At 33.3% G+C, this 15,106-nt stretch overlaps 2 protein-coding genes across 2 annotated transcripts in view; one reads left to right on the plus strand and one right to left on the minus strand.

Moving 5' to 3' along the window:
• Positions 1-1,315: 1,315 nt before the first annotated feature.
• LOC136071198 (uncharacterized) lies at positions 1,316-6,346 on the minus strand. The gene is made up of 2 exons (XM_065782212.1): positions 5,295-6,346; positions 1,316-1,692 (listed from the first exon to the last, which is right to left on the minus strand). The coding sequence occupies exons 1-2, from the start codon at positions 6,213-6,215 to the stop codon at positions 1,645-1,647; spliced, it is 969 nt and encodes a 322-aa protein (XP_065638284.1). The 5' UTR covers positions 6,216-6,346; the 3' UTR covers positions 1,316-1,644.
• Positions 6,347-8,495: 2,149 nt separating this feature from the next.
• The window catches only part of LOC112004939 (uncharacterized), a 10,276-nt gene continuing 3,665 nt past the window's right edge, over positions 8,496-15,106 (plus strand). The window contains exons 1-3 of the mRNA XM_065782189.1: positions 8,496-8,691; positions 13,938-14,143; positions 14,997-15,097. Of these exons, the coding sequence (XP_065638261.1) occupies positions 8,496-8,691; positions 13,938-14,143; positions 14,997-15,071 (477 nt within the window). The 3' untranslated portion in view covers positions 15,072-15,097. The remainder of the gene's footprint in view (positions 8,692-13,937; positions 14,144-14,996; positions 15,098-15,106) is intronic.

Consider the following 15,106-nt stretch of genomic DNA (forward strand, 5'->3'; position numbering starts at 1 on the left):
TTTTTTTTTTTGAGAAACCAAAAGTTAGAGACCTGATATAAAGAGACACGAAGATATGAATCAAATACATATTTACCATTGATAGAATAGTTAGCTCCAAAATTTTATTATATATATAATAGTGTATAATATATTAAAAATGGAAAGACTGGTGATAGTTTTTTTTTAACTTTTACGGGTTTTTTTTTTTTTTTTGAGAATACTTTTTATAGGTTAAACGCAAAGCAGATGAGAGAAATCCAAGCCTCCAAATTTTTTGCCTAACTTTTTGAGGGTCCAGATAGGTTGTTAATAATCCGTCCAAAAAAAAAAAGTTATAATCTAATCCGATCTATTGCTTTGGCATGCTGTTGCTGACCAGCCAGCAATTTTGGATTGCAAGTTGCCGATCTATTGCTTTGGCATGCTGATGCTGACCAGCAATTTTGGATTGCAAGTTGCTACTCGGTTTCTTTGACTTTTCTGTTATATCTATCTATATATATATATATATATATGTAAGAGCTAGGTTCAAGTTGCATCTTGTGTAATTTTAAATAATGTTACACTACTTAATATTTTTTTAATTAGATGTGAATTTTGATAAATCTCTAAATTACATTATCTTTGTATATTCTTCATGCTTACAAATTCAAAGATAATCAAAGATCAATAGCCATGTCATCAATTAATTATTTAAATTCAAGTTTTTGTAGTTTAAAATAATGCATAAAAGATGAGTTTATGGATCGAATGGTAAATTACATCCGATTGGTATAAAAATTGGCATGCATGTTAAGAACATATAGAATATGTAATTCAACAGTTGAATTTTTAAAATATTAATTGAATAACTAGTTATTAAGTAGTATAAAATTACTTAGAGTTACACTAGGTGTAACTTTAACTATATATATACACACACACTATTAATTGCTTTTATTTGATTTTCCTATAAATTTTCCTACATACCATTTACAAACTAATGTGTTATATGTATTAAAAAAAATTAAGAAAATATTGTTTTTTCTTTATTTGGTTTTTTATTTAAATATAAAATTTGATAATTATGGTAATTGTTTCTAAAAAAAATAATTATAGTAATTATTAAGAAGATAGGTTTAAGTGACACACTTTTCAGATTGTTGGTTGAAAAATCACAAACTACCTTAAATTTGACACCTCAAAAGCAAACACCTCATTGATGTAAAATAAAGATTTCCATAAGCGATTTTCAGAATCAACGAAGAAGATGATGAATCCAGTAAAAAAAAAAAAACTTCTTACACAACATGACTAATTTCTCAAACAAAATTGATGTCATTTCATCCTTCAGCAACCAAATTCAATGTTAGTTTTGGATCTTTTGTACATATTCATAGCATCTAAAAAAATGGTGACTCAATCACCATGATGTGCTCTCATTCATATCCAGTAGTTTCTAAAGCTAAAAGTTTTTTTTTTTTTTGGTTAACAGGACATTCATTTAGAAACTAATTGGCCAGCATAGGCAGAGTATTGGCACATCGCCTTAAGTACAAACCATTCACATCATCATTTACAAAAGCAACCATATCCGGGGTGGGGGGTACATCAAAACTTTCAAAATGTATTAACATAACGCATCCCCTTTTTGCGAGCCAGTCTGCACACTTGTTTACTTCTCTAAAAGCATGGTTGACTGTGACTTGCCGAAACTTGCTTAGGAGGTACCTGCAGTCATTTAATAGTGATGAATATGCTGCAAAATGATTTGAGTTAGAAAGTAAAAGCTGAACAACAGTTTTGGCATCCAACTCCACTTCTAAACAGTTAATTCCCAATTGTAGTGCCATTTGCAGCCCATCTCTCAAGGCCCAAAATTCAGCTAGTAAGCTGGTAGCGTGGCCTATTTTTCGAGCAAATCCTTTGATCCACATCCCTCTGTGATCCCTTATAACTCCTCCACCACCTGCCCTTCTTGGGTTGCCCAAGGACGCACCGTCAGTATTTAATTTAGCCCATCCCTCCCTTGGCTTTTTCCACCTGACATGAGCTACTGTATAGTGCTTTTCTTTTGAGGCTTCCTCAACACAATAATAATATTCAATAGACTGATTAATGCAATAAGTATGAAGGCTCATATTTAGGGTAGTATTTTCAAACACCACCTTATTCCTGTGCTTCCATAGATACCAGACAGCAAACGGAAATTGGATTCTCCATGGATAGCTATTCACCATAATATTTGGATCACATAGACAATTGCTTTTTAGCCAATCCAGAAGCTCCACTTGAAAGGAAGCTTGAAGAGTCATTGGAGTTTTTATTTTCCTCCAAAATTCCAAAGCAAAAGGACAATCTCTCAAGGCATGGCTAAGAGATTCTTCTGTATTTTTACAAATTGGGCATATTGTATCACAAACCACACCTTTAGCAGCAATGGTCTCCCTCACCGGCACACTTCTATGATGGCATAACCATAGAAAATGCCGAATTTTAGGTGCTGTATCAAGTTTCCAAATCCATCCACCCGAGAACTCCATATTTTGGTTTTCATCATGCTTTGCTAGTTTATAGGCTGAGGCTGTACTGAACTCTCCATTGGGAGTATATTTCCAGCTTATAAAATCTTTGCTTTCCCCAACTAAAGAAATGGGAATTGCATTAATTTTTTCCTTAATAATGCTTGGGACCACAAAAGATAACTTTTCCCAATTCCAGTAGCCATCTTTGAACATCTCCTCAATGGTGAGTTTGTCCTCATTATTTTGCAGTGGGCCTTCAATAAATTCCCTCATTGTGTCCCCTTTAACCCAAGGGTCCATCCAGAAATTAAGCTTCGATTTTCTGCCTGCATTCCAACAAATTCCCTTTTCAAAGATTGGAAACCCCTGTTTGATGGCTTTCCAATTGATAGAGCATGGAAGTTTATCCGGATCCTTAGAATTGCTTCTTGTTTGGGAGCAATATTTGTTTAGGATCACTTTAGCCCAAATCGCATCTTTCTCCATATTGCTCCCAAATCGCATCTTTCTCCATATTGCTCCCAAATCACTTGGCTCTAGTGATTTTACTCCATCCCACTAGATGCATTCTTTTCCGCTCTTGTGTGGTACCCCAAAGAAAGTCTCTATTTATTTTGTCTAGTTTGTTGCATAGATGGGTGGGGAGGGCCGCTCCTTGCATGACATAAGTTGGAGTTGCAGGCAACACTGATTTAACTAATACTGTTCTTCCAGCAAAGGACAGAAAGTTGGCCTTCCATCCTGCCAACTTGCTTATGGCCCTATCTGCCACATAGTTAAATTGATTCCGATCTGAACCTTTGTGCTTCAAGGGGAACCCGAGGTACTTACCCAAGTTACTTGTGGCTTGTATGCTCAGAATATCACATATGCTCCTCTTTAAACTATCTCCCACATTCTAAGAGAAATATACTCTTGACTTATCAACACTAATTTTTTGGCCTGATTCACTGCAAAAACAGTCCAGCACTTCTTTAATAGCTTCACTGCCTTTTTCACTAGTTTTAGCAAAAAGTATCAAGTCATCAGCGAAAAAAAGGTGTGAAATCCCAATATTGTTTCTGGATGCTTTGATTGGAACCCAATCTCCCTCTAAACATTCTCTTTCAATGAGGGCACCCAAGTATTCCATACAGAGAATGAACAAATATGGGAATAGTGGGTCCCCCTGTCGAATGCCCTTGGAAGGGTAAAAGGACTCCAATGAATTCCCATTCAAGAGAATTGATATGCTCATGGTTGAAACACAACTCATGATGAGTTTTATTAATTGCTCCAGAAAATGATATGCAATAAGGACTTTGTGTATAAAATTCCACTCCAGCCTATCGTAGGCTTTTTCCAAGTCCACTTTAACTGCCATATAGCCTTCTTTCCCTTGCTTGTTATCTATTTAATACACAACTCTTGGGCAATCAAAATGTTGTCCAATCCTCTCCTGCCTGGGACAAATGCTGTTTGTATTGGAGAAATCAGCTTATCCAAGTAAGGTCTGATACGGCTAATGATGGTTTTGGTGATAACCTTATACACCGTAGTGCATAGACTAATGGGTCTATAGCTACCAAGCATCTCAGGATTCGGGCATTTTGGAATTAAGGCTATTAGGGTCTTGTTTAGATACTTAGGTATAACCCCAGATTGGAAGGCCTTTTTTACTTCCAGACAGACAGTGTTTCTCACATCATGCCAAAAACGCTGGTAGAACCCAGCATGAAAACCATCAGCCCCAGGTGCCTTAAAAGGCTTAAGGGCCCAAAGGCTTTCCTTAATCTCCATGTCAGTCACCTCTGTACATAGTTTAGTTTTTTCCTCTTCTGATAAGAAAATATGAGAAAAGTTAGACACATCTGAGGTGTTGGTAGAAACCTCAAGATCAGTTGTGAAGAGTCTACTAAACCCATCCAAGATATGATTCTGCACTTCTTCCATATCAGTAATCCATTCTCCTACAGAATTCTTGATACTCCTAATCTTATTTCTTTGCCTTCTAACCATGGTAGTGACATGAAAAAATGCCGTATTTTTATCTCCATTCATCGTCCAGTTCAGCCTAGATTTTAATGCCTAGTATTCTTCCTCTTGTCTTCTAATAAGGGCATATTCTTCAATGAGATTCTTTTCCAATTGCACCAGAAAGTCATTAGGATGACTGGCTAATGCTTTTTGGGCACCATTAATCCTTGCAATGACCCTTTTCTTTCTATTGAAAATATTTCCAAAAACATCAACATTCCACTTTTTAGTTTTCCTGATGAAGTTGGTAGTAGCTTTAAACAGAGCTTGGTCTTGATCCCAGTTATCTTTAACGAACTTAGGAAATTCTGGGTGCAAAAGCCACATCTTTTGAAATCTAAAGGGTCTATTTGAGCATGTGGGAGGGGGTTTGTCAAGCTCAAGAAGGACAGGACAGTGATCTGTGAATACTCGAGAAAGATGGGTTACCAAAGCCTCAGGAAATGCAATCCTCCAAGATGGATTTCCAAAACAGCGATCAAGTCTTTCCAAAATTAAATCAGTAACTTGCCTGAGATTTGACTATGTGAATTTCGGACCTGAAAAGCCCAAGTCCAGTAGATTGCACACGTCCAGGCAATCTTTAAATTCCAGAGCCCTATTAATATTCACCTGCCTTCCCCCATACTTATCTTCTCCACATAAGACTTCATTAAAATCCCTCAGGACTAACCAAGGCAGATTATGTAACTGAGCAACTTTTATTAAATTAGACCATAGAATTTTTCTTTCAACTAAGTGAGGACCGGCATACACAGGTGAAATAATCCAGGTAAGATTAGATGAACGTACCTTCACAGTTGCGTGAATTTCTTGTTCAGTGGATGAGAGAACTGAGATTTCTGCTTCTTCCTTCTTCCATAATAGCCAAAGGCCACCAGCATAGCCTATTGTGTCAGTGGTATAATAACCATCAAAAGGCAGGTCTGCAATTATCCTTTGTGCCCGGTCTCCTCCAACCCTGGTCTCAGTAATCACCATTATTGAAGGTTGATGATTCACCGTTATTTCCAGTACTCTACGCTTGAAATCAGCATTCAGAGCTCCTCGGCAATTCCATAATAGAATATTCATGTTGACAAAGTTCCCACACGGCACCTCCACCTGATTAGGCCTCATGCAGCCTCTTCCATCATGCTCCATCCCACCTTCTTTCAGCAACTCCTTGGATGCCATCCAATCTGGCTTCCACACGATCATATATTTCAGAATCCCAACTATTTCCTCCTTGCAGCAGATGAGGAGGTTGCATTTCTTCACTGGAGTTAGGACTTGAAACAGTTTCATCGTTGGGAAATTGTCCATATGCCCTGAGGCCGTCCCTCTGAAATCTATTACCTTCCTCTCCTGCATTAGCCACCCCCACTCGTCCAAGTGTGGCACTACCAATGGCCTTCTTTGCTCGTTCAACATCTCGGCTTCCTCCTTCGTTATTATTGGCATCTCTGTGCTGAACATCCACCAAGGATTTGGGGTTGAGCTCCAAGCAGGGTGATTCAGCTCCAAATCTCCATTCCTGATGCTTTCTGGTGTTAAGGGAAACAAATGCTTCCATGCTGCTTTCAGTTCCTCCTCGTACCCACCCATCTCGTCCGTTGGGGCTGCTTGAATTTGTGCAATGATTTCCTGCGGTATTGCTAATACCCGGTTCTTGTATATCATTGCCCAACTTTTGCTTGGAAGGCTTGCTGCTACTGGTGCCAAAATTTCCATTCTTAGTTAAAATACTCGAAGCTTTGAGAAGTGGAGAAGCTTTGCTAGCGCCTGAACTAGTTCTTTTGAAAGAAGAAATGCTTTTAGGACCATCAATTTTCTTTGTACGAGTAGTTTTAGATGAATAGCTATGTGTCCCATCGTTTGCAGAGTTCCCATTGCTCGAGAACCCAGGGCTATTACTCACCATAAGATTAAGTCGGTTAGCTGACACATTTTGTGATTGGAAAGCCACTTCCTTAAGCTTATCACCTTCTCCCCTGCCATTTGAAATGACCATTTCGTTCTCCCTAGAAGCATCCACTGCTTTAATATTAATATTAGGCCCCACTTCTCCATTACTTTGCTCCGAATTACCTAAATTGCCCTTTTCTAGTTTGCCCCCATAATGGACAGCACCTTTCCCTCGTCCAATCCTAGTAGGATTTCGTTTCATTGTGACTAACATCCATGCACCGTAATTAGCATCAGACTTATCTTCCTCTTGGCTGGGCTTGTGACTTAAGTTTGCTGTATCCAACTCTTCTGTCTCCGCCTCTTTAGGATTGACTTTGTAACAGCAATATTCTTGCTTGTGTCCAATTCTGCCACAGCAGAAACAAAGAGCACCAATCCCTTCATATAAAATCTTTTGTTTCAATCTCCCCACTTTAACTGTATTAAGAAGAGGCTTCTCCAAATTTACTTGAATACAATGTCTAGCATAGCTTCCCCTAGAACTTGTGGCAGTGTAGGAATCAATTCTTAGAACCGGCCCAATTGCTCCACCAATTTGCCTTAACACTTCTGGATCATAGAACTCAATGGGGAGTTCAGGCAGTCTAACCCATACAGCAACTGAGTTGAATGTGGCCTCTGATGCTTTAAAATAAGGTTCCCATGGCTTGATGGCTAAATAATGCTCACCAACAAACCATGGCCCCCCCCTTTAACACCTTATCATAGTCACTAGGATCACTAAATTTGATTAAAAAGAAATCTTTTCCCAGATTCACACAATCCATCTTGGCCATGGGTTTCCATAGAGCATTGAGCTTGAAGGTAAGGTAGTTGAAACCAACAGTCCTACCATAGACCTTCACGATCAATGCCTTGGACCATGGAGCCCTGATTCTAGCTTTAGTTTCTTTAGACAGCACCACTTCCGTCATACCTTCAACAAGATCCTCCACTTCTGTGTCTGAATCTTCATACTCTGTTATTTCACTGTCAAACTTGAATGCTTAAGCATAAGCACCCGGTATGTCTCCTATAAGACTATCCCTGTAACTGACCAAGCGACGTGGCTGAGTGAAGGGTCTTTCTCCACTGCTATCTTTGTATTTCTTAGTGCTACGGCATAGCTCTTCCTCTTCCTCACTTGAACGCTGGTTTTCCTGTGTGTATTCAGCTTCCATCGTATCCTTCGAGTTTTTTTATAAAGCTAAAAGTTATTGCATAAGTTAAAGAATCCTTAATGATTTGGAGCTGGGAAGTTGTAACTTCTCCAGAGTTTCTGCTGGAAAAGGTGTAACGCGGTAACGCCTTGAATAATATCACTTTTTGGATCTAATTTCTTTGCCTGATCCACCATCTTATTGGTAGAAGAAAAATATGTGTTACGAAAAATCTTTGTTTTAACTTTAAAAAAGGGAAAGAGATAAAAAGAAAAGGCTTTGGGAATACAAAATTTTAACCAATGAGGTGTTTATTGATAAAGTGTCAAATTTAAGAAGGTTTGTGATTTTTCAACCATTAGATCTGACATGAATGAACAGTCTAAGAGGTTGTGTAATTTTACAAAAATTTCACGATGGTAACTTGAACCGATCTTATAGTTAATACTTAATAAGCGTTTATTATGATTATGTTTATATATAGAATTATTCATTGTTGTAGGGTTAAGATTTGTAGCCTAAGCCTAAAAGATATGAAATATGAGCCCAACAAGCCCAATACAATGAATTTGTAGAGAGTGGGTGAAAAAGCTGTGCTGATTGTGAATTAAACAACGTTTAATAAAGGTTTTTCAAGATGAATAAGTGTAAAAAGAAAAACTTGAAACTTGGATAAATTGATGTCCGAGAAGATGAACTTTTGCTTTAAAAACTAATACAATTCTTAGAATTACAGTGAATCTTCCTTCCTTCTTTTCTCTTTCTTTTTTCCGATCCCCCCAACTTCCTGAGAGGTCCTTTACATTTATATAGGTTTCTTTCAGTCCATCTTGATCGTACACTTGTTCTTCATCTAAGCATTCACTTGAGTATATGTCCCATCAGATATCTTCTTTGGTTCTCCATGAATGGTGGTAGCGGAGGCTACATTGTTCAGGGGTCTTCTCCACATAAATGTGGCCAAAAAAGTTACTGCAGTGCATTTAATGTGGTGGTAGTAGTTTTTTCCTTAGATATTTCTCTATTCTTATCATCTTTATACGTGTATGAAGTTCAACCTTATCGTTGGAACTTCCTGGAAGATTGCCCAAACCACCCAGGTATTTGCTTGACCAGTGTTCTTCATATCCGAGAAGGATAAGCTCCTCGGACTATATTTCTTTATCATTTCCTTACGTGATTTTCCACTCCGGGGTCTTTCTCAATTATTTACTCCTTTTCGGACGTACCAACATCCTCATATAGGGCTCAATGCCCAATATATGAATTTGGGCTTTTATCCTCACAATTGTATTATTATTTTTTTTTTTTTTGAGAAAGAATCTTTTAAAGAGATATGATGTGACAAGATTTTTTTTATATTTTTTATGTGACAAGATTATAATTGAGTGTTTGAATATATATTTTTATAATAATAATGACATGTGAAATTATGAGACCACAAAAACTTATGTGCCAAAATATCATGAAATCAAGCAAAAGTCAAAACAACTTCAGTTTTATATATATTACCTAATCAATAACCAACCTTTAATAGAATATGATTTTATCTTTAAAATTTTTTTTTATCTCTCTTATTTTTGTATATGAATATGATAATTATGATAGTTATTTATGGACATTTATTATGATTTTTTTTATATGAAACTATTAAATATATACTTATGGTAATCATTAATAGGTATTTATTATGATTATGGTTTTATTTAGTACTATTAAATATGTAATTATATGTAATTATGGTAATCATTTATAGTTTTTTAATTTTGATTGGATTTGTATATAGAATTGTCTTTATTATTATTTAAATAAAATATAATATGAAAAAATTATAATCGATAGTTTAATATAGAATATAATTTAAATTTAATTAAAAACATATATTAAAATATTGACTTGTGAATTTGTGAGGTTTGAAAATCTTAAGTTGCAAAATATCATAAGTTCAACCAAAAGCCAATATTTTCAGTTTTATATAGATTATAGATTGTAGATTACTCATGCCAATTGCATAACATTATATGTCTCAAATTTTAGAAGTAAACAGATAAATGATATTGATATACTTTATTTGTTTTGATAGCATAAGAGGCCTAACTTTTTAGAATGTATATGGAGAAAAAAAGAGACAAGTAAAAACTGGGAATTATAAAACATTTTCTGTTCTTTCTAAAAATTCATTATTTTTTAATATTGTTATTATTATTTGGAGGGCTATTATTATTGCTTTTTGGTTCTATTTATTTTAATAATAGTTTTAGGAATCTCTCAGCAACAAAAAAAATAGTTTTAGGAATACTACAGATTTTACTATATTGAATTTACAAATTGATATGTCATTGATCATCATAAAATAATCAAAAAATTAATTTATAAGGTCTTGAAACTCACCATTTACTTTCATTGTTATATTAATTTGTAAGTGTTACGTAGTAAAATTATAGTGTCTAAAAAACTATTAAATACTTCTGAAATATGATGGTGTCGTTCTCTCTTCTATTCACATTCATGGGGGGTCCCACACATAATTTTAATTAGTAAGATCTACAATAAATGTGAAAGATGTAAACACTACTTTACCATATTTCAAAAATACTGAATAATTACTCATATTACTTTTAGCATTTTCCTTCTTTTAATATTTGAAATGGCAAAATATCTTTATTTATTGACTTGCCTTTTAGTAGAAAAATGAAATTTAGGTGCCAAATAAAACTGTCAAGGGTTAAGATCCTTTTCCCTCAAAACATTTTACTATAATGAATTATTAATAATAATTATATGATGAGTCTTTACCAAGTTAAAAATACATAATTCAATAATTACAACAACGAAAGAAACCATTTTTCCCTAATTCATTTGACTAGAATTTTTTGTAAACCTAAAATGTTGAATCTTGGATTTGTGTGCACTGGCAACTCCACGTAGAGTGCAGGGTGGTCATAGAACCACCCTGACTTGAAAAAAATTAATTATTATATATAAATTTTAAAAATTTTATAATTTTTTATTCTTAAAAAATATTTGGGACCACCCTAAATTTTTTTAGGCTCAACATAATTATACTTTAGACAAAATTTAGCAACAAACTTGATTGTAGCTTAAGACTATGACTCCATTCAATTTTTTTTTTTTATTAGATATGAATTTTGACAAATCCACCATTAGATTACATTTTTTTTTTCTTAAATCCTCTATACTTGCAAAATTTCAAAAAGATCAAATATCAATAGCTATGTCATCACTCAAATTTTAAAATTTCAAATTTTTGTTGTCTAAAATTATACATAAAAAATAAGTTTATAGACTAAATAGTAAATAACTTCTGATTGACATCAAATTTGATATGTGTTTTAAGAACATAAAGAACATACAATTTAACATTTAAATTTTCAAAATATGGAACCATGTTAATTTGTTTAGTGAGAATTGTAGCAAAAGCTCAAGAAAATTTTTATGAAACTAAAATTTTGAAAAAGATATAATTTGCAACAACATTGATAATGAGAGGCAAAGATTTCAAAATAAGAAAATTCAAAAAAGAAATTATAAGACTTCTTTCTTTGTGCGTGTATGTGTTTTTATTTTTTATTTTTTATGGTCAATATATGAAGTTTTATTTTTATTAAATTTTGTATAATTTAAGTTTCTTAATAAAAAATATTTCTAGAGCCACCATTATTTGTAAGAGAGATTATTAATATTAACTAATTATCTTATCCATATTAACAATACTAACCATAGATCTCTGATGTTGTCAACTTTATAAATTAACCACTTAACGATTACAATTAGTTGTTAAATAACATATAATTGTAAATCATTCTCTCTTTTTTCATTAGGTAATTATCAATTATTCTTAAAGTTATTTTTCACTTCTTCTAAAAAAAAATTATTTTTCACTTTGCCAATATAGAAAAAGAAAAAGAAAAAAGAAAAAAGAAAAAAGGGAACTGTGTGACGGCAGGTTTGACCAGTCATGTACCATGAATTTCACGGACGTCAAAATTGCCTTTTCCTTGGGTCAGACTTTGCTTTCATTTCTCTAAAATTGCTTTTTGACCACAGCCATGTTGAAACCATTTTTTTTTTTTTTTTGGGAGAAGGAATATGCAACTTGAAACTTGGAAGTCACAAATNTAATCGAATAAACATGTACATTTATCATTTATTTGAACTTAAGTTATAGATGAATAATACATTGCATTGCACCTTTTGTTGCGTGTGTGTTTTAAAATCTTTTTTTTTTTTTTGGAAATTTTGTTATTGGTGAAAGTTTATTTTCATCTTAATAGAATGTTCAGTTTTATCAAATACAAGTGACAAAGTATGTCAAAAATTGAAGCTAGAAATAAATTAAAATATTAATAATTTTTTTAATAATAGAAACAATAACAAAATATTTCAGAAATGAAAGCCATAAATTGAAACTTTATCCAAAAAAAAAAAAAACAAAATATTCCAAAATTTGAAAATAATTTAATGACTAAGTCTTAACTATGGTTAGTGAAAATTTTGTTGGTTAAATATCACTGTTCGTCATCACAAAAATTTGAAGGAAAAAAAAAAAAAAAAACTTCCAACAAAAAATGATTAGGTCTTGGTTTAATTTTTTTTTTTTTTTTTTAAAAAAAAACACTTTCATACCTGATCAAGCTAGAAGTGTTTTTTGAAATTTTAGTGACAAGGAATTGTAATATTTATCTCAAAAAAGGTTTCACTAATTAACCGTGGTTAGGACTTAGTCAATAGAATCTTTTCAGAATTCGAAATATTTTATTACTGCTATTAAGTATTTTAAGTGCATAGTGTCATCACTCAATTAAATAAAATACTACTATACGACTACTTTTAAATCTTTAACAAAAAAATATAAATAAAATATCTACTGCCACTATTATGCGCAAATCATGTTGTAAGCATGTTGTCTCATACAACATGTATTTAAAATGTATATGTATATATTTTGATTATTAGATAGTTGGGGGATGAAGATTTGAATTTTTGATGTTTTTGTTGGAAATATCGAAAAATGTCAACTAGTTAATCTATAAGGCTCTTGGCAAAAATATATGTTTATATTTAATAATTGACATGTGATTTAATTTATTAGGAAAATAATTGAAAATAAATGGAGAATGGGTTTGGAAAATAGATGTGAACAGGATTTTTGTTTTTCTTTCTCGTGGGAAACTGATTCCACAATCCACATTCCAGTCTTCTCTTTTAAGGCACATTCCAGTCTTGTTTCATGCCTTTATATATAGGCAATGATACATTCAACAAGAAACATGCTTTGTCACTCATTATTTTTTTATCCTTTTTCATACTAGAAAAATTGAAAAGCTAATCTCTAATTCGGGTCATGTTTAGTAGTGCTCTAAGGACAATTATTAATAAATTATATTAGGAAAGTTTTGACATAATTTTTTTGAAAAATATAAAAAGCTGTTAACAAAGTTAATTGCTTTATCATTTTCCCATAAAAATATTTCTAAAAATAACTCCTAAACCAATGCTCTTAATGCATTCATCTACCTTCCCACCTCTAATTAGCTGTTCTGCAACAGTTTCCCGAAATATACATGATTTTGGAGTTTAAATTTGATGTTTGTCCAAAGCTGGGTGACTATGTTTTTTGTTTTCTGAGTTCTAATATTGCTTGCACTAAGAACAAAAAGTTACCAATGTACCAAGCCCTAGCTAGATAGTGTACACGAATAATACGACATAGTTACAAGTTAAGGCTAATCAGAAAAAGTTGTGGTCAATATGCAAGCATCGTGAACCTTGTTATCTAGTTGAGGAATTTTCACACTTGTTTCTATCCACATGTTGCTTGCAAATTACTTTGGGCCTGCACTCAATACATATTTAGTTATAATATTATTTTGTGTAAAATATGTATTTGGGCCTTATCATTTACACTATATTTCAATTTGATCTCTATCCTTTTAATTGTATCATTGCTCTTTAACCTTTCAGTACTATGTCAATTTAGTCTCTGCTGTTATTTTTTGGATGAAAATTGTCGATGTGGCTAACAACCAAAATAAAAAAATTATTTTTTGTTGATGTGGCAATAAACTAGTTTTATATTTTGGTCGTTACCATGTCAGTAATTTCTATCTAAAAAATAACGAAAGTGACTAATTTGACACAGCATTGGAAGGTTAAAAACCAATTTAAAATATGGTATAAAAAATAGGGATGAGATACATAGCTTACTCTATTATTTTTCACATCATTGTTATTGTATTATATATATATATATATATATTGGTAGAATGTTATATCTCTTCTCTCTCTATTTGGTTTATATTTTTTTGTGTTTTCAAAAAATAAGCTTTTGGTTTTTTGGTATCTGATTTGGGTTTTCGTTTTTGGTTATGCAGAAAGGTTGTGAGGCTGTCTATTGCGCAGGTTTTGACTGTGATTTCACAGAAGCAAAAGGGGGCTCTGAGAGAAGCTTACAAGAAGAAGAAGTACTTGCCACTCGATCTGCGTCCCAAGAAGACTAGGGCCATTAGGAGAAGGCTTACCAAGCGCCAGGTATGTCTATCTGCGAGCTTGATTCATATATGCTTTTTTTTTTATGCTTGTTACTTTTTACTTTATTGGGTATGCTATTTCCAATTTTGGTTAATCTATGGTGATAGTTTCTAAAGCTTTTTGTGGTTTGTTTATGTTATTAAATATGGGGTATTGAAAAATATTTTATTGGAAATGCTATAAAGTTTTGGAACATTTTGGGTGAAATATTGTAGGACTAATGTTGTATAGGTTTTTTCACCTTTTAGTTGTTCATAGCTTGTTGAGAAAATAAGAAGGGTTAACATTTTGGGAATTGGGATGACAAATTTTATGTTTAGCTTAGGTGAAATCATCACCCTTAAATGGAGCAGGCCCATACATAAAAAAGAGTTGCTTACTAATAAGAAAAATGTTTTCGATTTTACCAATGGGTTGTCTGGAATTCCTATAGTTGTTTACTGACTCTCTGCATTTGGTAATTCGTTGAGCAGGATATATGTGAATTAGGGACCATTTTTGCTTCTGCTTGTATCGGTCATAGTTGGTATTTGTTGGTCGGTTTAAATGAATGAGAAAAAGTCATTATTAGATGGTATCTGATCATATGAAACTTCCAACACACCATTTTAGGATATAACGATCAAATCACTTAATGTGCTCATTGACCATGGGATTTCCATTGTTCAAAGTGGGTTCTTGTTAGCTTTGATTATTACTATTGTGTTGTTGGTTTGCTTAGATTATAAGTTGTGTGACGGCTCTGCGCTGTGTACTTGTATAGTCTTGTCCAATTAGCATGTTTATATTTTTGCTTGGAGCGTCTAGCTTGGCTATTGCCTGATTTGTTTTACTTTCTTTTTTGTTTGCATAGGCATCATTGAAGACTGAACGGGAGAAGAAGAAGGAGATGTATTTCCCCATGAGGAAGTATGCTATCAAGGTGTAGGGTGTAGGGCCTTTAGTTTATGAGGTCTTGCTACC

This window comes from Quercus suber, unplaced genomic scaffold (genome assembly GCF_002906115.3).
Source record: "Quercus suber isolate HL8 unplaced genomic scaffold, Cork oak 2.0 scaffold_293, whole genome shotgun sequence".
In the NCBI taxonomy this organism is placed as follows: domain Eukaryota; kingdom Viridiplantae; phylum Streptophyta; class Magnoliopsida; order Fagales; family Fagaceae; genus Quercus; species Quercus suber.

What these genes read in the sequence shown, in the direction of transcription:
- LOC136071198 (XM_065782212.1), bottom strand. Translation starts at nt 6,215, where the DNA reads ATGGAAATTTTGGCACCAGTAGCAGCAAGCCTTCCAAGCAAAAGTTGG. An exon ending in AAATTCACGCAACTGTGAAG is followed by an intron (nt 1,693 to 5,294) that starts GTACGTTCATCT and finishes AAATGACTGCAG; the next exon opens with GTACCTCCTAAGCAAGTTTC.